This window comes from Tachyglossus aculeatus, chromosome 1 (genome assembly GCF_015852505.1).
Source record: "Tachyglossus aculeatus isolate mTacAcu1 chromosome 1, mTacAcu1.pri, whole genome shotgun sequence".
In the NCBI taxonomy this organism is placed as follows: domain Eukaryota; kingdom Metazoa; phylum Chordata; class Mammalia; order Monotremata; family Tachyglossidae; genus Tachyglossus; species Tachyglossus aculeatus.
The window spans coordinates 155,830,708-155,854,100 of record NC_052066.1 but is presented as its reverse complement, the minus strand read 5'-3'; the positions used below and the strand labels follow the sequence as shown (position 1 = coordinate 155,854,100).

Genomic DNA, 23,393 nt, shown 5'->3' with positions numbered 1-23,393 from the left:
TTCTTTCTTTTTTTGGTGGGTTAGCTCTGAACCAACACTGGTACCAATTCCAATTCTAATACTAGTCCATTCTGGCACTAGGCTGTTCTGTGTTATCTTTTGATCATGAAAAGGTCTCAGGCAATGCACTTGAGAATTAGAGCAATCACTTTCCTAAATAATAATTCAGACTAATTTCCTTCTGGGTGCTTTAATTTCCCAAGAGAATTCAACATGGTATGTTACTTTGCATTACAATCTTACTGGAAAATTTTGCTGTGAGATGTTGAGATGGAAAAATCCTTTGGGGTTATGAGTTCCAAATCCTCTTCTGGGGGTTGAAGAAAATGGGAATGAAGGGTTCCTACCGTTTGTTTCCTAGGATCTTGTACAATTTTGGTGACTGGAACCATAAACCCTAAGAAAGTTTATTCCATGTTTGCTGTTTTGCTTCAGTGGCTCTGTGGCTTTCTTGGTAGGGAGCTATTGTCCAGGTTCTTTTTCCAGGTCCTCCAACAACTTGGTCAAAATGAGGGTGGACAAGACATTTAAATTATTTGTGCCTCCATTACGTCGTCTGTTAAGCAGAAATACCACAATAATGGCGATAAGAACAATTGTTCTATTCTTAGGGATGAGGATTTATTAATTGGAGAGTGTTTTAACTTCAAGGAAAAGTGCAATATTAATACACTGATAGAGTGGTATAGGTAAGTCAACTGTTATATATTGAAAATAGCTCCGTGGTGAGTGGGATCACAAGATTCTTCAAGGGAAAAGAAAATTGAGTTGCTTTTCATTTAAATTTAATTTTAGAAGCCTCAGACTCTCCAACTATTGTTTGCTACACAGTGTTTTAGTGATTACTCAATTCTGTTTTGTAGATCTTGGACAGTCAATATTTTACACAACTACCTGCTTGCTGCCCTTTCTCAATGATGAAATCCTGAGCACTTTGCCCTATACAATGATATCAACGTTAGCTACTTTCCCTCCATTTCTGCACAAAGATATTATTGAATATCTCAGCACATCATTTCTACCTATGGCTATATGTAAGTTTATCTCATTCCTCTAAGACTATATTTTGAGGGCAGTAAATCATTTTAATCTTTTATAATGCTGAAAACTGTATTTGGTTAAGTTTTCATGACAGAGCTCCATGTTATCTTTAGTTATTGTAATGAAACTATGGTCACGAAGATTATTATGGTGGACATCAAAGGGATGAGCAAAACTTGTTTTCTAAAATAGCAATGTGTGAATTACTTTTCTCAGACTAGGGGAGAAAGAAATATTTTAGAGCATACTCTACATTTGTTATCTATAGAAATTGCTGTTGGCACATGGAAACAATTCTGAAGCAATAACTCTGATGCTTTATGTCTATGCAGTAGGATAATTGAGGCATTCAATTGAGTGCCATTTCCTTTATAAGGGCTCAGTTTTACAGTGCTATATGGAGCATTCAATTTAATAGGGCTTGTAAATTTGTTCTTGTAGCTTTCCAGATAGCAATCACTTTTCTTTTTTTTTCTTTTTATTGAGATTGGAATTAGATTTCTTCTAAGCTTTGCTAGTTTTGAATTTTGATACTATTTTTTTTTTTTACAAAAGTATGTGCTGTTAAGCCAAATTAAGCCCTTACAATCATCATTCCTTAGCTCTTGTACTTGGATTTGTACCCTTTAATAATAATAATAATAATAATAATGGTATTAAGAGCTTACTATGTGCAAAGCGCTGTTCTAAGTGCTGGGGAGGTTACAAGGTGATCAGGTTGTCCCTTGGAGGGCTCACAGTCTTAATCCCCATTTTACAGATGAGGTAACTGAGGCACAGAGAAGTTAAGTGACTTGCCCAAAGTCACACAGCTGACAATTGGCGGAGCTGGGATTTGAACCCATGACCTCTGACTCCAAAGCCCATGCTCTTTTCCACTGAGCTACACTGCTTCAAATTCACCCCACCTGCCTCCCCACAGCATTTATGTAGATATCCATAATTTATTTTAATGTCTAGCTTCCCCTCTTGGCTTGTGAGCCCATGTGGGCAGGGAACATGTTTGCCAACTCGGTTATGATGTATTTTCCCAAGTACAGTTGTACAGAGTTCTGCACACTGTAAGTGCTGAATAAATACGATTGAGCTCTGCCCTATCTAGTCTTATCTAATAAGAAACTGCTTTCATAGGTTTCTAAATATATTTTAAAATTTCATATATTTTTCTGATTAAAACTTTTAAATCCAAGGTTTCATACCCATGATTATGCGGATATTTCAGGCACTGCTTTTGGCTGAATTACCTAGGTACTTGAAGAAAAAAAATCAGTGTTTTGGTCTGAACTGTCTAGGTTGCCCATACAATTGAAATTCAGCAGCTCTCCACTTAATTTTGATTCCATGTAGACCTGATATAGTAGCTTTTGCATTTTTCCCCATTCACTTAAAATATTTTGAGCAGTTAGTTTTAAATCTTACAACTCAACTAGAACTTGCTTTGTTAGATAGTAAGGTCTTATTCTGTTTTTACATTTTGGAGTGACAAGAACTAAAGTTCCCTTTTCTCAGTGCTTCCCGTGGTAAGTATCTTCTTGAGCCCATGTTAACCATTTAAGTGAAGGAATGAACTCTGTTCTTTAGTTCTGTAGGGTATCCCCAGTCAGAAAATCTCTGCTAATAAAATATGTGGCTGAATGGAACACTGGGCCACCTGATTTTTTTTTTTCTCACTCCTACTTGAAGTCTTCATAAAATGTACACTCTCAATGGATTAAGGAATAAAGTGATCCTTAAAGTAGCATTCAATCCTTCATTTTGATCTTGAATGTTACACAGCAAGTGAGGGTATAAATCAAGTTTCTTTAAAAAAGTGAAGGTTTTAACACTTCTCATAATCATGTACCTTTTTGAAGAATACTCTGATGTTCATTTAAAGCTAAAGGCCAATCACTGGGGCCAGACACAAAGTGCAGAGCTATGCATCATGTGGACTGATACCTAGGTTTTTTGAATACATCCTTTATCTAAGCTATATACCTCTGTTTAACAGTTTAGAGGTAGTTCGGAGGTATGACAAAATGCTCAGGATTGTGGTAGGGAATAGCTTTCTAGGAACTCTGCTCCTGGCCTATCAAGGTCAGGAAACACCTGGCCCCCCTAGAACCAAAGCTTTTATCCTTGTCCCTAGTGTCCCTGTTTCTTTCTCTCTCTCTCACTGAAGAAACTACATTCCACTCAAAGCCATTTGCTCTCCATTCAGGTGAGCATTTCACTTTGCCCTTGGTACTCCAAAGACAAAGTTTCTGCTAATAGAGATGGGAAGTTGAGTTGGGGGGCTCATTTTGCTTCCTGAAAACCCAAGGCTCAACATAGAGGATAAAGAGGAAACCCTTACAAGTGGTAAGGACACTATCTTGAACTCTAAACCTGCCTTTTACCAACGAGGAGGAGAATTGAAAATTGGTCAGAATACGGAGAAATGATCTGAGGTCCTACTTGACCTGGGTTCTAATCCAAGCTCCACCAACTGTCTGCTATGTGACCTTGGGCAAGTCACTGAACTTCTCTGTGCCTCACTTTACTCCTGTACAATGGACATTAAGACTGTGAGTCCTATGTGGGACAGGTACTGTGTCCAAACCGATTCTCCTGAATCTACCTCAGTGCTCAGTACAGTCCCTAGCACACGGTAAGTGCTTAACAAATGCCATTAAAAAAAACCCCAAAACAACAAAAACCAATCCAAAGCTGTGGAAAAAATGAGAAAGCACCCGGATCTGATGCTATTCCTGCAGAAATCTACAAGCAAGGAGGGGACTTAATCCTTAGGTTTCTGCATGAATTTACCTTCAACAGATAGTCATTAAGAAAATGCCAGGACTTCAAAGTGCCATTACCATGATAATTACCATTCTGAAGAAAGACAAAAAACAGACTGGTGAAATTACAGGGAAATCTTGCTTTTCATTACTGGCTAGATTCTGTATGTAAACTCAGTGTGGGCAGGGAACATGTCTACCAACTTTTTTTAAAAAAATGGTATTTGTTAAAGGCTTACTATGTGCCAGACACTGTACTAAATGCTGGGGTAGGTACAAGATAATTGGGTTGGGAACAATCCTTGTCCCACATACTCTCCCAAGCTCTTAGAACAGAGCTCTGCTCATGGTAGGTGCTCAATAAATACCATTGATTGACACAGAGTCGGGTAGTGCAGAGTCTGGAACCACAGTTTGGTTCTAGATCAATTGACACAGCAGATATGATTTATGCACTTTCTCGGAATGTTTCATCAATCAGTGATATTTACTGAGTACTTATTATTTACCAAACACCGTGCTAAGCACTTGGGAGAATACAACAGAATTAGCAGGTACCATCCCTGCCCATAACAAGCTTTCTTGAGGCAGAAAACAATACTAAGGTTTTTATTGTTTATTAATCTTACAAAAGCATTTGACACCAGCAAGAGACCAGGTCTCTGGAAATAGCTAAACACATGTGAATGTCCTGAGGAATTCACCGACACTATTCTATGGTTGGTTGGTGGACGGAGAGTTGCAGGAAGCCTCTGTGACACTTCCTCAATCCTAATCACTGTCAGAGTGAAGCCTACTTCATGAATGATCTGGTCCTGTTCCAACTATTCTATGCTGCCATGCTCAAGGGGCAGTGAAAGATTAGGAGGCTGGGATCAGAATATGCTGACAATCCAGTGAGAGAGTCTGCCAGCACAAAAGATTAAGAGCATCATCAAAAATCTTTGAGCCAGTGGTTCAGGAATGGCTACATGCAGTAGAGGCGTGTACACAAGAAGACATGCAAATCATTATGAATTGCTTTGCAGTTGCTGCACGTCGCTAAGTCTGACAATATACGAAGAAAGTAGTAGTGTTGTACCAACTACACCCAGGAAATCCTACACCCAGCCAAAGGTTTTCACTGACCACACAGAGCTTAAAGCAGCCCCTGAATTTGGCTATCTAGATAAGTGATGATGATAGTATTTAAGCACTTACTATGTGTCAAGCTCTGTTCTAAGCATTGGGGTAGATATAAGCTAATCAAGTGGGACATAGTCGCTGTTCCAGGTGGGGTTGTTTGTCTTAATGCCCATTTTACAGATGAGGTAATAGGCACAGAGAAGTTGTGACTACCCAAGGTCACAGAGCAGACAAGTGGCAGAGCCAGGATTAGAACCCAGGTCCTTCTGACTCTCAAGCTTGGCCTCTATACAAAGTGCCATGCTGCTCCTCAATGCTGCTCTAGACTTTAAGCTCCCTGATTGAATGAATGAATGAATGAATGACTATAAGGTCACTTTGGGCAGGGAATGTCTATTTATTGCACTGTTTCAAACACTTAATACAGTGCTCTACACACAGTAAGCACTCAATAAATGCAAATGAATGAATAAATCTCTAGAAAGCAGAATCAAAAAGCCCGGCATGAACTTTGGAAGACTTTAAGGCAGAGGGTGTAACAGTGGGGTATCAGGCTTGATGCTAAGTGGAAAATCTACAAGATGGTTGTAGTATTCAAATCTTTGGCTGGGAGACCTGGCCTACTCCAGAAGGCATATCCAACTCCTAGAATTATTTAATTAATTATGGTATTTATTAAGCACTTACTAGCAGTGTCATTTATGAAGCACACTTGGCATCAACTGTTAGAATAAGATTACCAGCAATGGGGTTCTGAAATGTAGTCCACATTGAAGAAATGCTCAAAGCGACACAACCATGCTGTTTGGGGCATGTAAGACTCAGGCAGTCAGTCAATGGTATCAATTAAGGCTTACTATTTTGCAGAGCATTGTACTAAGTTCTTGGGAGAGTATAGTATAGTGGAGTTGGTAGACATTCATTCATTCATTCAATCGTATTTATTGAGTGCTTACTGTGTGCAGAGCACTGTACTAAGCGTTTGGGAAGTGCAAGTTGGCAACATATAGAGACAGTCCCTACCCAACAGCGGGCTCATGTTTCCTGCCCGCCATGAGCTTACACAGTCTAGAGGGATGAGATCACGGTCTAGAAGGAGAAGGATGGATGACAACAGAATACCTCAACAGCTATCTGTATGGAGAACTAGACTGTAGCTCATTATGGTCAGGAAACGTGTCTACCACCTCTGTTATACTCTCCCAAGTGCATAGTACAGTGTTCTGCACACAGTAAGGCTTGTGGCTTAGTGGAAAGAGCACAGGCTTGGGAGTCAGAGGTCATGGGTTCTAATCCCGTCTCTGCCATTTGTCTGCTGTGTGACTTTGGGCAAGCCACTTAACTTCTCTGTGCCTCAGTTACCTCATCTGTAAAATGGGGATTAAGACCGTGAGCCCCACGTGGGACAACCTGATAACCTTGTATTTACCTCAGTGCTTAGAACAGTGCTTGGCACATAGCACTCCTGTGCATTATTATTACTACTATTATTAATATCATTAATTAATTGAGACTTGGAAGGGGATGCATGCAACCTGGGAAGGCAGGTGTACAATTTAAAGACATGGTCAAGCATAGTCTCAAAGAATACTATGTAGGAGTGTCCAGATGGGGTACACACACAGCAGCTGACAGACAGACAAGCCTGCAGGCAAAAATCAGCAGAGGATTTGCTCTCTTAGAGCCAAGACTTTGTGAGGTAGTGGAAGTATTAACATTATTTATTAAGCACTTTGTGCAGAGTGCTGTACTATGCACTAAGAAGATTAAGTTGTCACAACACAGGAAAAAAACAGACAGACCTAATGTGGATTCATTCATTTAATCGTATTTATTGAGCGCTTACTGTGTGCAGAGCACTGTACTAAGCGTTTGGGAAGTACAAGTTGGCAACATATAGAGACAGTCCCTACCCAACAACGGGCTCACAGTCTAGAGGGGTCAAATCCACTAGCACAGAAAGGAGCTATCCTTACTTGCGATCAGTCAATTAAGGGCATTTATTAGACATGTTATAAACAATGCTGCAGAGAGTGTCAATACTGCATTGTTCTCTTTAGTCATATCTACCCACATGTAGGGAAGCAGTGTGGCTCAGTGGAAAGAGCCCGGGCATTGGAGTCAGAGGTCATGGGTTCAAATCCCAGCTCTGCCAATTGCCAGCTGTGTGACTTTGGGCAAGACACTTCACTTCTCTGGGCCTCAGTTATCACATCTGTAAAATGGGGATTAAGACTGTGAGCCCCCCACCTGGTCACTTTGTAATCTCCCCAGTGCTTAGAACAGTGCTTTGCACATAGTAAGTGCTTAATAAATGCTATCATTATTATCTCCCTCTCAGTGCTGTTTTCAAAAAGAAACAAGGAGAAGAAGCATGACCAAGTGGAAAGAGCATGGGGCTGGGAGTCAGAGGACCTGGGTTCTAATTCCAGATCTGCTAATTGGTTGCTGGTCACCTTGGGCAAGTGGCTTAACTTTTCTGTGCCTCAGTTTCCTCAACTGTAAAATGGAGCTTAATATTGTTCTCACTCTTATTCAGACTATGAGCCCCATATGGGACAGGGACTATGTATGATCTGATTAACGTGTAACTATCCCAGTGCTTAGAACAGTGCCTGACGCCTAGTAAATGCTTAACAAATACAATCATCATTGTAATAATAAAGACATTCTTCTCCCTCTTTCTCTTTTCCCCATCCCTCTATCCTCCTCTCTCTACCCCTTCTCTTTCAAACTCTTCTTCTCTCACTCTCTCTGCCTCAACAACCCCCCCTCCCCAAGCACCCCCCGCAAACCACCAAATTGGGGTCCTCAATAGAGAAAGGGCCACAACAATTTTCCTCCTGATCTTGTTTCCATAATTTTGTTCATCCATTCTGTTCGATTGTTCCAAAGTACCCACCAGCCAGTGTAGAAGAATAGGCACTTTCTCAGGTGCTACAGAAGATGAAGATCCAAACTCTGGAATGGATCAAAATATTGGGTAGGCAGTCAGTTGAGATTGTAGAGGACTGTTGTGGAGTGTTGCCAATGTTTAGTTCTGCTCAGAAAGCAAGTTGTTGTATTTTCCCTTGCAGATAACTCCCTTCGAGTTTTAAAGACCGAAATTTGGTATTTTTTTCAAAACCTTCCATAAGCCAAGTGAACATAGCCATTCCCTCTTTGTTTCAGATACTGTGGAAATGCCTTTTTTAAAACAATATATAAAGTACTAGGGTAAGGACTGAAAAATCATTTGCATTGTATCTTGGAAACCTTTCTCCCATTAGTGAGCAAAGCGTTCTGTAATTGCTCGTAAATCCATTTGAGCTGCGGATATTGTCAGGATCCCCTTGGCAGAGAAAAGAACCAGCTGTATCCAAATGAAAATTTACTGGTGTAGCCTGCATTCAAGGAAATTGATTAATTGAATTATATCTGCTAATCAAATACCATTCTTCAAATAGATGAATTTAAAATGGATGTACCCCTCTCTCCACCACATCCCTACTTTACAAACCGGGTCCTGTCTTCCTGTTCTCTTGAGCCTTTTTTTTCCCCTCTCAAACTGTCTTTGACTATATATGTAGTATCTGACTTTCTGCTTGTGTTCCTGGGTGTTTTTTTTCCTCTCTCTCTCTCTCTTTCTCTCTCTCTCTCTCTCTCTCTCTCTCTCTGTCTTTCTAAGTCTCTTGGTCCCTTTGCCGCTGTCTCTTTGTCTTCTGTTTCCTTATGGCCCTATCTCTGTCCTTTTCCTCTGTCTTGATACTTGTTTCGGCCTTTTTCTCTCTTCAGCTGCCACCTCTCTAAGCCTGTATTTATGTGCTTGCATCTTGGTCTTTGTGTCTCTCCACGTCTTTCCATATGTGGTCCTGTATTTTTCATTTCGTTACAACTTTCCTTTAGGCAAAGCATAATTTCTACGTCTCTGATTTAGTACATGTCCGTTTTTCCACTGTCTCTGCGTTTTCCCCCCACCCTCCCACAACCATGTCACTTTTTCCCTAGTCTGCCCCTCTCCTCAAAATACTTTTACTTAGGCTTTCTTTCCACGTCCTGTTCTACAAGCAGCTTTTTCTGGTGCCAAGCGAGGCTCTGGGGCCATTCTACCAGCTTTGTACTTTCTCATCCCTCACTGTTTCTCTGTGAGGTGGAAGAGCCTGTTTAGTTTGTTTGATTTCTCCGTCACTGTTTGCTCTTTTGGGTTGTGGTTGGGGTTCCTCATTGTGTGAGCCTGGCACATGTGCTGGTAGCTACAAATGTTTATGTACAGTGCAGAATTCTCAGGTAATTTAAGGGCTCTGCCAGTTCTCATCTCTAAAAATCTTACACTTTTAAACTTTCAGCCCCTTTTTTGTTAACTTTGGTTTCCCTGAGTTGCCATTTCCCAGGCCATTGCATTACACTTGTGTAGCAATGGCATTATGAATATTCTGGGAACCCAGATCCCTGGAATTCCAAGTAATTGCTGCCCTCTTTACAGCCCTTGGACTCCAATTATATTTGCCATTCTTCTGAAATATAATAGCAGCGTGGGGTTAGAAAGACATGTTGAAGAGACCCTGAAGTTATTATTTAGCAATTCTGTCATATTTTAATGTAATTTTTATTATATTCTTTAAACCACTCCTGTGAGGAGAGAATTGAGTAGGTTAATTCTCTCTCTCTGTTAGGAGACCAAGCTTTATTGAGGAATTATCTTCTCCTACCCTCACCTGTGAGTCCTGCAGGACTATGTGTCCCTGTCTCAGGACTGTGTGTCCCTGATTCTGAGAGGAGAGAGAGAGAGAGAGAGAATGAATGAATATGAATATATGTATGTTGGTGGCGGGGAGGTGCCCCTGCACGGAGCAATCTGCAGCAGTGCATTGATGGGGGCCTTTCCTTGCTAACCTTCTCACTGTACCTCGATCTTGTCTATCTTTCTCACATCCTAACCTCTGACCTGGAATGCCCTCCCTCCTCATATCAGACAGATAATTGCTCCTCCCCACTTCAAAGCCTTATTGAGAGCACATCTCCTTCAGATAGCCTTTGCTGACTGAGCCCTCCTCTCCTCTTCTCCCACTCCTTTCTGTGCCACTCATAGTTTCTTCACTTATCCTCTCCCTTCCCCATGTCACATATGTATATATATCTGTATATACCTGTAATTTATTTATTTATTTATCTATTCATTATTTATATTAATGTCTGTCTCCCCCTCTAGACTATGAGCTCCTGGCCAGGGAATATGTTTGATGTTGTATTGTACTCTCCCAAGCACTTAATACAGTGCTGTGCACACAGTAAACACTCAATAAATATGATTGTTATTATTACTACTAATAATAACAATAGTAATAATAATATCCAGCAAAACAGCATGGCTTAATGGATAGAGCACTGACTTGGAAGTCAGAAGGACCTGAGTTCTAATCCCAGCTCTGCTGCTTGTGTGCTATATGGCCTTGGGCAAGTCATTTAACTTCTCTGAGCCTGTTACCTCATTTGTAAAATGGGGATTAAAACTGTGAGCTTCATGTGGGACACAGACTGTATCCCACCTGATTGTCCTGTATTTGCCCAATGCTTAGTACAGTGTGTGACATAAAGAGCTTAACAAATGCCATTACAAAAAAGCACCCAGGTTGGAAAGTAGTGATTTTAGCGAGCCCCTTTGCTCTTTTGGGTGAAGAAGGGCAGAGAGAAGCATTCCATTTCCACTTTCAAGCCTGAGGGCAGGCCCATTTTGGAGAATCTTTAAGACAATATTCAAGAGAATATGAAGACAGCAGAGCCTACCTTATCTATTTTGGTCATAAGAACTGCAGCATGGCACAGTGGAAAGAGCACAGGCTTTGGAGTCAGAGGTCATGGGTTCAAATCCCGGCTCCGCCAAATGTCAGCTGTGTGACTTTGGGCAAGTCACTTAACTTCTCTGTGCCTCAGTTACCTCATCTGTGAAATGGAGATCAAGACTGTGAGCCCCCCCGTGGGACAACCTGATCACCTTGTAACCTCCCCAGCTCTTAGAACAGTGCTTTGCACATAGTAAGTGCTTAATAAATGCCATTATTATTATTATTACAATAGAGAGATTGTTACCATTCCCATGTCACACAGCGAGAAGTGATTAGTTGGACCTAAGAATACAGAATTTTTATTTTTAAATGGTATTTGTTAAGCACTCGTAATAATGATAATAATAGTTATTACGGTTTTTAAGCACTGTGCCAGGCACTGTACTAAGTGCTGGGATACATACAAGCAAATTGGGTTAGACAAGTCCCTTGTCCCACGTGGGGTTCACAATCTCAATCCTCATTTTACAAATGAGGTAACTGAGGTGGAGAGAAATTGAGTGACTCACCCGAGGTCACACAGCAGATAAGTGGCAGAGGTGGGATTAGAATCCATGACCTTCTGCCTCCCAGCTCGTGCTCTATCCACTATACCACACTGCTTCTCACTTATTATGTGCCAGACACTGTATTAAGCACTGGGATAGATACAAGGCTGGACACAGTCCACGTGCCCCACACGGGGCTCACAGTTTTAATCTCCATTTTAAAGATGAGATAACTGAGGCACGGGGAAGTTAAGTGACTTGCCTAAGGTCATACAGCAGAGAAGTGGAGGAGCTGGGATTAAAACCCAGATCCTCTGTCTCCAAAGTCCGTGCTCTTCCCATTAGGCCATGCTGCTTCCATAACTTTTGCATCACTGCTCACAGTAAATTTATATCAGTTGGTTGTCATCTGCAGTTAGTGCACAGTTATCCACTGTGGAAGGAACTAGGCACAAAGGAGGAGAAAATCTTGGTAATGGAAGTAATGGTGGTGGTGGTGGTTGGTGTGCTGTGATGGAGAGAAAGCCCATGTTCCCAAAAGGGAACATTATGGAGAAGTGAACTAACCACTTTAGGCACGTCTGTACTTTTCCTTATTTCTGGTCAGGCCTTGGTCTCCAGTCCGTCTTAGGCTACAAGGCACTGGGAGAGAGGGAGAGAATAACACTTTCTCTGACTTCCGGCCTAAGGGTATAAAGGTTACCTTGCAACTGGGTAGGGGGAGAATAGACTGGAAGATTTTTTCAACATTTATGAGTGTATATAATTAAATGTAAAAAAAACCAAATTCCATTTTGATTCTCCTACTCCTTTTGTTCTTGGCTTTATTCGTCCTCTTGGGTGCGGGCTGCACATCTGTTTACATTATGCCTTTCTAACCAGATTCAGTAAATGATGTGTGCCTGTGCATGTTTATTCAGTTTAGCTGATTTTATTTAGCCTTGGAACTCCACAGAACATTGTGTTTGGAGTAGCATCAGCTTTTGAGAGAACATTTCTAAGATTCATGGTCAGTATGGAAGTAGCTTGGGTCTGCATGGCCCAAAGGGGAAATCGTGGATTGAAGGTTGAAAAAGGAGGTTCAAAGGTTATTCAATCCATTCCCCTGCCCCCTTTAAACCATCCTTCCACAACTGATTAGCGTTCCTATTGGTTAAGGACTTCAGAGAAGGAGCTTTTCAATCTCCATATTCTTCTCCTGCCTCTGATTTTGGAGTTCATTTATCCCCTGAATTGAAAATGGCCTGACTGCTTTCTTCTACTTTGCTGAATCTATTCAGATCAAAATCTTTCTTCTCAAAATTATCAAACACGTGCACACTCACACACACACACAAACACACAATCTCAATTTGCCTGATTCTCTCCTTTGTGTTTGTACCGAAGCTCCTTAGGGCCAGGAATTGACCTCGTTGCACAAATCAACTTCCTTGATTCAAGAACAATGTCAGGGACTCCTGGATATACAATTTATATTTGCTGAGTTGGTAATGTGGAGACTTTAGTTTTCTGTGATGGTAGGGCTGCATTCCGAAATAATGGACAAAATGCCATCATTTTGGTGATCATATTCAGAGTTTTGGGGTTTCCATGACAAGTGTTGTCTATAAATTGCATTTCATTGTTGTCTAATCCAAGAATGTATTGGTTTCCAGTGGGATCATCAAGGAGAGAAAGTGTTCCTGCTCATGTTAATCTCTCTGCATCTTCTATGTTAATGATCGCAATGCAGTACACCTCAAATCCTGGTAAGTAGTAATATAAGTTTCTTCTGTTCCTTTCCAAAGATTAGGTTAATTCTAATTTCAGTAACTAAATGAAGTACTCAGCTAAGTTGTGAATATAAGCAGTTTGGAAGTCTAGGATTTGGAGTGAAACCAACAAAGCCTTTAAGGTAAATGAGCCGGACAAATTAAATGGTTCATCAAATGAGGCAAATGGTACATAGGCAAGAAAGCCAAACCAAAACATGCAAATGCTTTTAATGCCAGAAACCTAAAAAATAAAATGAGTGAATTGGAATGCTTGGCAGCTGGAGGTCTTGAGCTAAGCTAAACTAACCCAATGCAGCTTGGTCAAAGGATCAAAACCAATGGGAAACAGAACTGGTGCAGTCTTGCTTGTCGTCTTATGTAGGGCATAAAGGTGATGGAGAAAATACTGAGAAGGCCAACTATGGGGTTCAGGGAGAGAGAACTGAATTTTTTACAAAGAAAGTTTGAGAGGGCACATGATTGAAGCTAACAAAATGGAAAAGGGTGTGAATAGGGTGAATGCTGTGTGACCCAAGGGAGAGAGCCCAGAACTGGGAGTTGAGACCAGGGTTCTAATTTTGACTCCAGCATTTTCCTGCTATGTGACCTTGGGCAAGGCACTTGTCTGTACCTGTAAAATGGGGGTTAAATGCCTGTTCTTCCTCCCCTTTAAACAATGAGTTCCATAAGGGACTGGAACTGTGTCTGATTTGTATTGTATCTATCCCAGGGCTTAGCACAGTACTTGACACATAGTAAGGGATTCACAAATATTATTACCAAATCCCAGGACAAACCAAGACAAACACAAGGGAATGTCCTCCGTGTAGACTCCTTCACCTTAAGGGATTTCGGTTGGTAATATAATTAATTTTTTTAAGGTAGGTCTTTGTGGCATATATAGCATAGAACATATTCAATTTTAGAGTGGATTTCCACTGGGACAGTGAAATGATCTGGATTGTCAAAGACTAGGCCTTTTAAGCAAACTGCCATGACTGAAAGTGTCACCTGTGGTTGAAGAGAATCTAGTAAATCATTATACCAAAGTTCTAATGAAAAAAACAGATGGAAAGATTTTCTTGTCATACTTTGTTGACTGCAAAGATTCAGTGTCAGAACTGGTCGGTCACTCAGAGTGAACTTTTCTCCATTCAACAAGTGCAGCTGAAGCTTCTGGAATACTGTTTACGAGTCATTTTCTCTCCTGATGTCTTGCACTGACCAAGAGAAACCCAGATATGATCAGGTTCAGGTTGGAATTTGAGGGCTTTTCTGGCTCTGGGTTCTTTTGGGGTGGTTCATTCCACTCTGGTCCCAAGATCCTGGACTGACCTTATGTCAATTCTGGTCCTGAAGACCCTACGGTGACCACTGAATTTTTAGGTTCCTTCAGGGGTTTGAATCAATATTTAATAATTGTGTACCTAGATCCTGGTTTAGTCCAGAGGACATCTATGGGGTATCATCACATACGCCAAAAAGTGACCCAAATCACCACGGGGCCCTAAATCAAGCTAATCTTTTTATTCATTCTTTCAATTGTATTTATTGAGCATTTGCTGTGTACAGAGCACTGTACTAAGCGTTTGGGAAAGTACAATATAACAATAAACAGACACATTCCCTGCCCCCAGTGAGCATACAGTCTAGAGGGAGAGATAGACATTAGTGTAAAGCAGTAAATTACAGATATTTACGTATGTGCTGTGGGACTGGGAGGGGAGATGATTAAAGGGAGCAAGTCAGGCCGACACAGAAGGGAGTGGGAGAAGAGCAAAGGAGAGCTTAGTCAGGGAAGGTCTCTTGGAGGAGACATGCCTTCCATAAGGCTTTGAAGGTGGGGAGAGTAATTTTCTGCCAGATTTGAGGAAGGAGGGATTTCCAGGCTGGAGGCAGGATGTGGGCAAGGGGTCAGTGGCAAGACAGATGAGACTGAGGTACAGTGAGAAGGTTAACATTAAAGGAGTGAAGTGTGTGGGCTGGGTTGTAGTAGGAGAGTAGTGAGGTGAGGTAGGAGTGGGCAAACTGATTGAGTGCTTTAAGGCAATGGTGAGGTTATCTTCATGGAGCACTTGAGGACAGGATGATTTGGAGATAGTCTGGACCTGCAGTTTTTAATATAAGAGGACTCCTAGGGAGAGCTCCCGGAGTATGAGAATCAGAGTGGCCTATTGGAGACAGCATGAGCCTGAGTGTCAGAGGACCTGGGTTCTAATTCCGCTCTACCAATTGGATGCTGTGTGATGTTGGGGAAGTCACTTAACTTCTCTGTGCCTCAGTTCCCTCATCTGCAAAATGGCGATTCGTTACCTCTTCTCCCTCCTCGTTAGAATGAAAGCCCCGTGTGGTACCTGATTATTTCATATCTATTCCAGCACTTAGTACAGTGCTTGACACATAACAAGCACTTAAACTATTACTTGCTAATAAATAACAATAATAATAATAATGGCATTTGTTAAGCGCTTACTATGTGCAAAGCACTGTTCTAAGTGCTGGGGGGAATACAAGGTGATCAGGTTGTCCCACGTGGGGCTCACATCAATTCCCATTTTACAGATGAGGTAACTGAGGCTTAGAGAAGTTAAGTGACTTGCCCAAGGTCACACAGCAGTCATGTGGCAGATCCAGGATTCGAACCCATGACCTCTGACTCCAAAGCCTGTGCTCTTTCCACTGAGCCACGCTGCTTCTCTAATAATGATGGCATTTATTAAGCGCTTACTATGTGCAAAGCACTGTTCTAAGCGCTGGGGAGGTTACAAGGTGATAAGGTTGTCCCACGGGGGGGCTCGCAGTCTTAATTCCCATTTTATAGATGAGGTAACTGAGGCACAGAGAAGTGAAGTGACTTGCCCAAAGTCAGGTGACAATTGGAGCTGGGATTTGAACCTATGACCCCTGACTCCAAAGCCCGTGCTCTTTCCACTGAGCCACGCTGCTTCTCTCTGAGCCACGCTGCTTCTCTAGTAGTAGTAGTAAACATACTACTATTGGTTGGAAGCTGATCCAGGGGGGTTTGGACTCATGTTAGGTAGGGTTTTGACTTGTGGGCAGGGAACATTTCTACCAACTCTGTTGTGGTGTACTTTCCCAAGCACTTAGCACAGTGCTCTGTACACAGTAAACACTCAGTAAGTACCACTGATGGATTATATAATGATGACATTTGTTAAGCACCTACTATGTGCCAAGCACTGTTACAAGCACTGGGGGGATACAAGGTGATCAGGTAGCCCCGTGTGGGGCTCACAGTCTTAATCCCCATTTTACAGATGAGGTAACTGAGGCCCAGAGAAGAAGTGACTTGCCCAAAGTCACACAGCTGACAAGCGGCAAAGCCGGAATTTGAACTCATGACCTCTGACTCCTAAGTCCGTGCTCTTCCCACTGAGCCATGCTGCTGCTGCTCATATTTTCCCTGAGAATTAGCCTACCACCCTTGGGCCCCGCTGAAGGAAGGGAGGTGGGGTTCATTCTCCTGCAGTTGCTTCCTCAGGACTGGATAATGGGGAATGGTACCTGTACAGTGCATTCTGTCAGACTCCTGTGCACTTTCTGGAACTGTGAATGGGGTTAAGTAGGGATAGCCACAGTCACATGGCCTTAAACCATTTCTTCTCTCTCCCTCCGCCCCGACCGCAAATTCAATCTGGACTGCGGGGAATCGGGTTGAGCAAGGGTCCCCAGCTCTTGAAACTCAGATCCATCTGAGTCAGGGAATGGACCTCAGGTGCTTTGCTATGTCAACCTTCTCACTGTACTTCGATCTCATCTATGTAGCCGCCGACCACACGCCCACATCCTGCCTCTGGCCTGGAATGTCTGCGCTCTTCACATCTGACAGACTATCACTTTCCCCTCTTCAAAGCCTTGTTGAAGGCATATCTCCTCCAAGAGGCCTTCCAGGATTAAGCCCTCCTTTCATTATCTCCCACTACCTTTGTGTCCCCCTGACTTGCTCCCTTTATTCATCCCCCTCACCCCCAGGCCCATAGCACTTATGAACAGACTGTAATTTTATTTCATTCATTCAATTGTATTTATTGAGTGCTTACTGTGTGCAGAACACTATACAAAGCTCTTGGAAGGTACAATTTGGCAACAAATCAAGACAATCCCTACCCAACAACGAGCTCACAGTATAAATGTCTGTCTCCCCTGCTAGTCTGTAAGCTTGTTGTGGGTAAGGAATGTGTCTGTTATATTGTGCTCTCCCAAACACTTAGTACTGTGCTCTGCACACAGTATGTGCTCAATAAATACGATTGAGTGGCTATGGGACACTTCCTGACCTTGAGCTGAAGACTAAAAGATGACACATCCATTTCTAAGCTTTCAGCATTTGCAATTGAGACAGGCATTCCCCATGCTCTTTAAATATGGATTAGTGCAATAAAACATTAAACTGGGACTCTTGGATAAAGCTCTAACATCTTCAAAGTAGTAAGTGAAAAATACATTGAAATAAGGCTTTAGGATACTTAAGAGTGCTTACATATGTTCACTGGAAAATGCAAATAAACCCAGAGGATATTTTCTAATTCTATAGCTGCACTTAAAGTTATGCTAGTTCAGCTCCATGTCCTGCATTATTTCTCTAAGCAGTTTTCTTTATTTCATATTTTAATTTCATGCTAAAATGCATTTTTTTCTGCTACAGTGTATCATTGTCAATTATTGGAATGCCTCATGAAGTATAAGCAAGAAGTCTGGAAAGTAAGTTTTGGGCCAATGTAGATTGTGGAATCAAACTAATTTACATGATATGGTAAAAGCAAAATTCACAGAATAAAGTCACTCTAGGTCAACTATATTGATATTGTATTCACCCAATGTTGAGGTGCCTAAAATTCTTTCCTTTGTGGTTAATCTGTTTATTACTTATAGCATAAGTGATGCTTTAGGATCACAGTGCTGACAATTAGTAGATGGTTGTATCTCATTCTTGGAATTTAGTTTATTACTGTTTATACTGTGTTGTCATCAGTCCAGTGATTTTATTCAAAGTAACAAGTGGCTTTAGAAGATCTTCCTTTGCCCAAACAATTTCCTTAGTGAAAAATGCATTATTTCTGTATTTCATGTAAATAAACAGGTTAACTTGTAAATCATGAATCGTTGTATGATTTCTGTTGAATTTTTCCCCTTAATTTCTCTTGTGATGTGGAATGATGATTAGTTCACATCTTAACAGTCTGTGGCATAAATACTTCCTATATTTTACATTAGGACTTGCTATATGTCATAGCCTATGGACCTTCTCAAGTAAAACCTCCAGCTGTACAAATGTTGTTCCACTATTGGCCCAATTTAAAACCTCCCGGGGCAATAAGTGAGTACAGGGGCCTGCAGTACACAGGTAAGAACATAAGTTATGATTTCAGAACATTTGGTTAATACTTTCAGAGCAATGTCATGAACACTGTAGTGATGGAGCTGGCTGATTTTTTCATGTGACATCTTGTGGGTTCAGATGATATCCACAGGACAGGTTTTGTTGGGGGCACCAACCATTTATTGGAGTAAATTAGATATTTTCAAGGGGACTTTGACTCTTTCATGTTGATATTGGAGCAGAGTGAATTACATGAAATCCTGGGGTTACCTCCAAAAGAACCTAATGGAAAGCCAGGTGATAAAGGCAATCGCTAACCCATTAATTTTATCATGGTCTCCAGTCTTCAGAGCCTAAAAAGATCAGAAAGCTTTACCCATTACCAAGGGCCTAAAAATCTCCCAATACCCAGGGCCTAAAAATAGCAATGTCACAGGTAAAATGGCACTGGAAAGGTTTTTTTAATGATATTTGTTGTGTTAAGTGTTTAGTATGTGCTAAGCACTGTACTAAATGCTGGGGGAAGTACCAGCATATCAGGTTGGACATAGTTCTCGTCCAGTGTGAGGCTCACAGTCTTAACCCTCATTTTACAGATGAGATAAGTGGGACATAGAGAACTTAAGTGACTTGCCCAGTGTCACAGAGCAGACAAGTGGCTGTTTAATAACCCTTCCTTGAGGTGTCTCTTCCTGAAGCGATTCTAGAAAGTCCCAAAAGTCATGGAAGTTGGCACTTTCTGCTTCTTTTCTAGCAAAGGTTATAACTATAATAATATATAATAGTAATGATGATGATAATTTGGGTAGTACATGCTTACTATGTATGTGCCAGACACTGTGCTAAGCTCTGGAGTAGAATCAGTACCATCAGTTCAGACACAATCCCTGTTCCTTATGGGACTTTCAGTCCATATGGGAATTACAGGGACTTGCATCCCTATTTTACAGATAAAGGGACTGAGGCACAGAAAAGTGAAATTCATTCAATCGTATTTATTGAGCACTTACTGTGTGCAGAGCACTGTACTAAGTGTTAAGCACTTACTATGTACGAAGCACTGTTCTAAGCGCTAGCATAGATGTAAGGTAATAAGGTTGTCCCACGTGGGGCTTGCAGTCTTAATCCCCATTTTACAGATGAGGTAACTGAGGCACAGAGAAGTTAAGTGGCTTGCCCAAGATCACAGGGCAGGCAAATGATGGAGTCTGGATTAGAACCCAGATCCTCCTGACTCCCAGCCCTGAGCTTCTTCCACTAGGTCAGACTTCTCCTCATTTGCAACTGTAGCCATCAAAGACTATGCAGCTTATATGGTCAATTCAACAGTGGTGGCTAAGATGAGATACAGGGGCCTTGCTTGCCTTCCTCAGCCTGTGTGGGACTATCTAACGTGTCCAGTCCCTGTAAATCTGGAGCATGTCAGAAGAGTGACTGGAAAAATTGGCTTCCAGAGTGGTCTGAATGATGTGACCCATTCCCTAACTCATGACTCACCACTTTAGGTGCCTCTGATCATTGACTTAATTCCTGTGTGCTTTTCTGCACTGATTTGGGATCATACAAAAATGAGATGTGTTGCCAAATATTGTCTGCTGTACTATTTTGAAGCAGCGGGTCCTAGTGGTAAGAACATGGGCCTGGGATCAGATGGAGCTGGGTTCTAATCCCAGCTCTGCCACTTGTCTGCTGTATGACCTTAGGCAAGCCAGTTAACTTCTCTGGGCCTCAGTTATCTCATCTGTAAAATGGGGATTGAAACTGTGATCCCCATGAGGGTCTAGAACTGTGTCCAATCCGACTTGCTTGTATCCACCCCACCACTTAGTACAGTTCCGGGCAAATAATAAACGCTTAACAAGTACTGCATTTATTGTTGTTATTAGTTTGGGATCATACGAAAATGAGATGTGTTGCCAAATACTGTCTGCTGTACTATTTTGAAGCAGCGGGTCCTAGTGGTAAGAACATGGGCCTGGGATCAGATGGAGCTGGGTTCTTATCCCAGCTCTGCTCAGCTCTTCAGCAACAACAGAGAAACCTCTGTTCTGAGATATCAGGACCTGGAACCTGCACTACTAGTGACTTGTGCTGTGCCACTTTCACTCCCTTGTCCCTGCCAGGCGTGTCTCCTCTGGGGTGGCAAGTGCAACGAGCAGGAAGGCGGGCAGAGTTATAGCACATTGTGACATGCATGTGTGGTCTTCACCTGCTGCCAGCAGAACTGGGCCTAAAACTCAGGTTCCAGTATTACTAGTAACATTCACAATGAAGCAACAGTTCAGTTGCTTGATATCCTGAAATCGTCGACTTGTGCCTTTCTGAAGGGCAACGGTTTGCTGAAAATGATGCAAGTTGTGCTTGAAAGTGGCATCAGATTTCTATCCTAGTAGATTTTCAGAATGTTGAGATAGCTAGGGGTAATAAATAATGAGCCCAAGGTAATGAACAATGAATACACACTATGCCTTGCATTTTGATAGGCAAATAAATAAAAATAAGCACTGACTCATTGAAGGAGAATGTGGTACCTGAAATGTTTGCTCTTCTGAAAACTGGATCTATTCATTTTCCTCATTAGTGAGGGAGCTTGCAGTACCACCATTGTATTGGTCAGACTTTGCGCTCTATCTCAGACTTTTCTGAAAGGATTCCTGAAGCAGTTTCCTGACATCCAGTTTATGTTGGAGCTAAGAGTCTTCGATGCAAGCCAGAGGGCCAAGGGTCAATCTGGAAAGGGCAGATTTAATTCTGTTGGGCCAAGGGAAGCATTCCTATTGGACAAGAAATTCTGTTTCCCAAAGCGGATATGGAGAGGAATGTTTTGCCTTTGACTGTCCAGAAACAGCCCTACTTATTTGGGAGGGTGGGGTGACTATGATTGCCTTGCGGTGCTCCTGGAAACTCCAGGACCTCCGCATCATTGTGCAGGATCCAGCTTTTCAGTCTGGGTAACCCCTAAAGAGAAAGATGATGTGATTGTTTTTGCTTTTCTCTGTTTTTCAATTATTTATTTTAAAATGCTTTTAATATACCCCGAGGCCTTTTAGTGAAGGGCAGTTAAGAAATAGATTTACTAAATTAATACATTTCTCTGAAATGATGCTTAGTATTTTGTATCTTGGGGGTAAAATGAATTTGGTGATTGGATTTTCATCAGCTGTGCTTTGCTTTACAGCTTGGAATCCCATCCATTGCCAGCATATTGAATGCCATAATGCAATTAACAAACCAGCTGTGAAGGTACTGTTTCATTTGACCTAGTGCCATATTGTTCTGCCCATGGTCACATGGGAAAATTACTGGGAGTCTAATTCCTATGAAATGGAGCAGATTGCAGTCACTCTCCTCTATAATTTGGAGGCCTGTGGCCTGAAGATAATTCATCATTTTACAAGCTCAGACTCAGTTTCAGGTTTAACAATGTAGATTTGGGGGTCATTTGCATGGAGATGGTAGTTGAAGCCACAGGAACTGGTGGAACTCCTCAAGGAAGTGAGTGTATATTGAGAAGGGGAAGGGATCCAGAACAGAGCCTTCAATAACCCTCACTATTGGTGAGAGACAAAGGAAGTGCTCACAAAAAAGGCCGAGAAGGATTTCATCAGAAGGGTATGAGGGGAACAGGAGAGAATGATGTCAGAAAAAAACAAATTAGATGGTGTGTCCAAGAGAAGGGAGTCATCCGTGACACCGAAGGCAGTCGAGAGGTTGAGAAACCTTAGATGAAATAGTGTTCCTTAGATTTGGTGAAAAGGTCAGTCATTGATGACCATGGAGAGAGCCAAAGGGGTGAAAGCAGTATCGTAGAGGGTTAACATAGCTGGAGAAGAGGAAATTAAGGGAGCATGTGGAAACAACCCATTTGAGGAGTTTGGACATTAGATGAGGTGATAGGAGATTGGAGCAGTGAGGCCCAAATCAAGTTTTTTTTTAAATTTTTTTTAATAGGAGAGGTGTGACATAAGCATAATGGAAGGCAGAGAGAAAGGAGCCATCGGAGCGTGAGCCTCAGAGAAGATGGTGTTCAAGGAGGAAAGAAGAGTGAGAGTAGGTCCAGATATTAAAAAAAAGTAGTTGGAAAGAGAGATGCCTAAAGCAAGAGTAGATTTTGAAAGCAGGGACTCTTCCCTTGAGAGAGAGCTGAAAAGGATGAGAGAGTGGCTAGAAGTGTAAGTGGGAGTGGAAGAGGCATTTTCAGTAGTTAACAAAGTAATGGATAAGGTTCTCAGGGGTTACAAAGGAGGGAGGTGGTGGCGTCGGGGGTTTCACTGAGCATGGTAAGCAAGCAAACAGGCAACTGTGCTCTCAAATTGTCTATCCTGGGGGAATGATTCAAAAGATGAGGTGAAGGGGTGTATTGTGGATGGTTTTCAATGGAAGAAAATGGGCAATAAAATTTCCCAGAAGCTTTTTATTGCTGAAGGAGTTGTTATTTAAGCTGAAAACCCTTCCTGAAGGCCTTGCCACAAGGAGCAAATGCTAGGTTTGCTGCCCTTCTGTCTCCCACATTTGCCTTTTAAAAGCCCACAACCCATCATCTTCAATCAGTGAAGATAATCTTGAACTTCCGGTTTCCCTCCTATTTAAGCTCATCTCTGGCCCCAACCGAGATTTCTGAACTGGTTTCACTTCAGTTTATTGTGATAATAACCAGGTGGTGAAGCCTCCTTTGATCATCTGCCTGATTTCCTGCTAGCTGCTCTATTTGGCATAGAAAAACGTTTGAAATCTACATCTTTGAGGCTTCTGAAATTTTAGTAAATCTTCGGTTTGGAAGCTAGTTTCAGGTTAAACGTCTAATATAATTTAAACAATAAAGTCTAGATCTTACCCTAAAAAGGACTAGACATTCATTCATTCATTCAATCCATTGGAATGTTAGAACACACATGTTTCTGAGAAGTTCTGAGCCACAAAGGAACAAGGTGGGGATGTGACCTTCCATTTTCTTGAGGAATATGGTTCTAAGAGTACATAAACCCTCTTTTTATTCAGTTCTTTTGGTAAGGACTGGTATGCGATTTTTAAAAGGCAAAGTATGCCAATTTCAGGCAACTTTT

General features: G+C 41.7%; 1 protein-coding gene across 1 annotated transcript in view; it reads left to right on the top strand.

Annotated features, from left to right (window-relative positions):
- Positions 1-23,393, top strand: part of UNC79 (unc-79 homolog, NALCN channel complex subunit) — a 172,979-nt gene that overhangs the window by 20,090 nt on the left and 129,496 nt on the right. Inside the window, exons 4-8 of the mRNA XM_038749857.1 lie at positions 864-1,034; positions 12,891-12,983; positions 17,656-17,711; positions 18,225-18,354; positions 21,509-21,573. Coding sequence (XP_038605785.1) covers positions 864-1,034; positions 12,891-12,983; positions 17,656-17,711; positions 18,225-18,354; positions 21,509-21,573 — 515 coding nt within the window. The remainder of the gene's footprint in view (positions 1-863; positions 1,035-12,890; positions 12,984-17,655; positions 17,712-18,224; positions 18,355-21,508; positions 21,574-23,393) is intronic.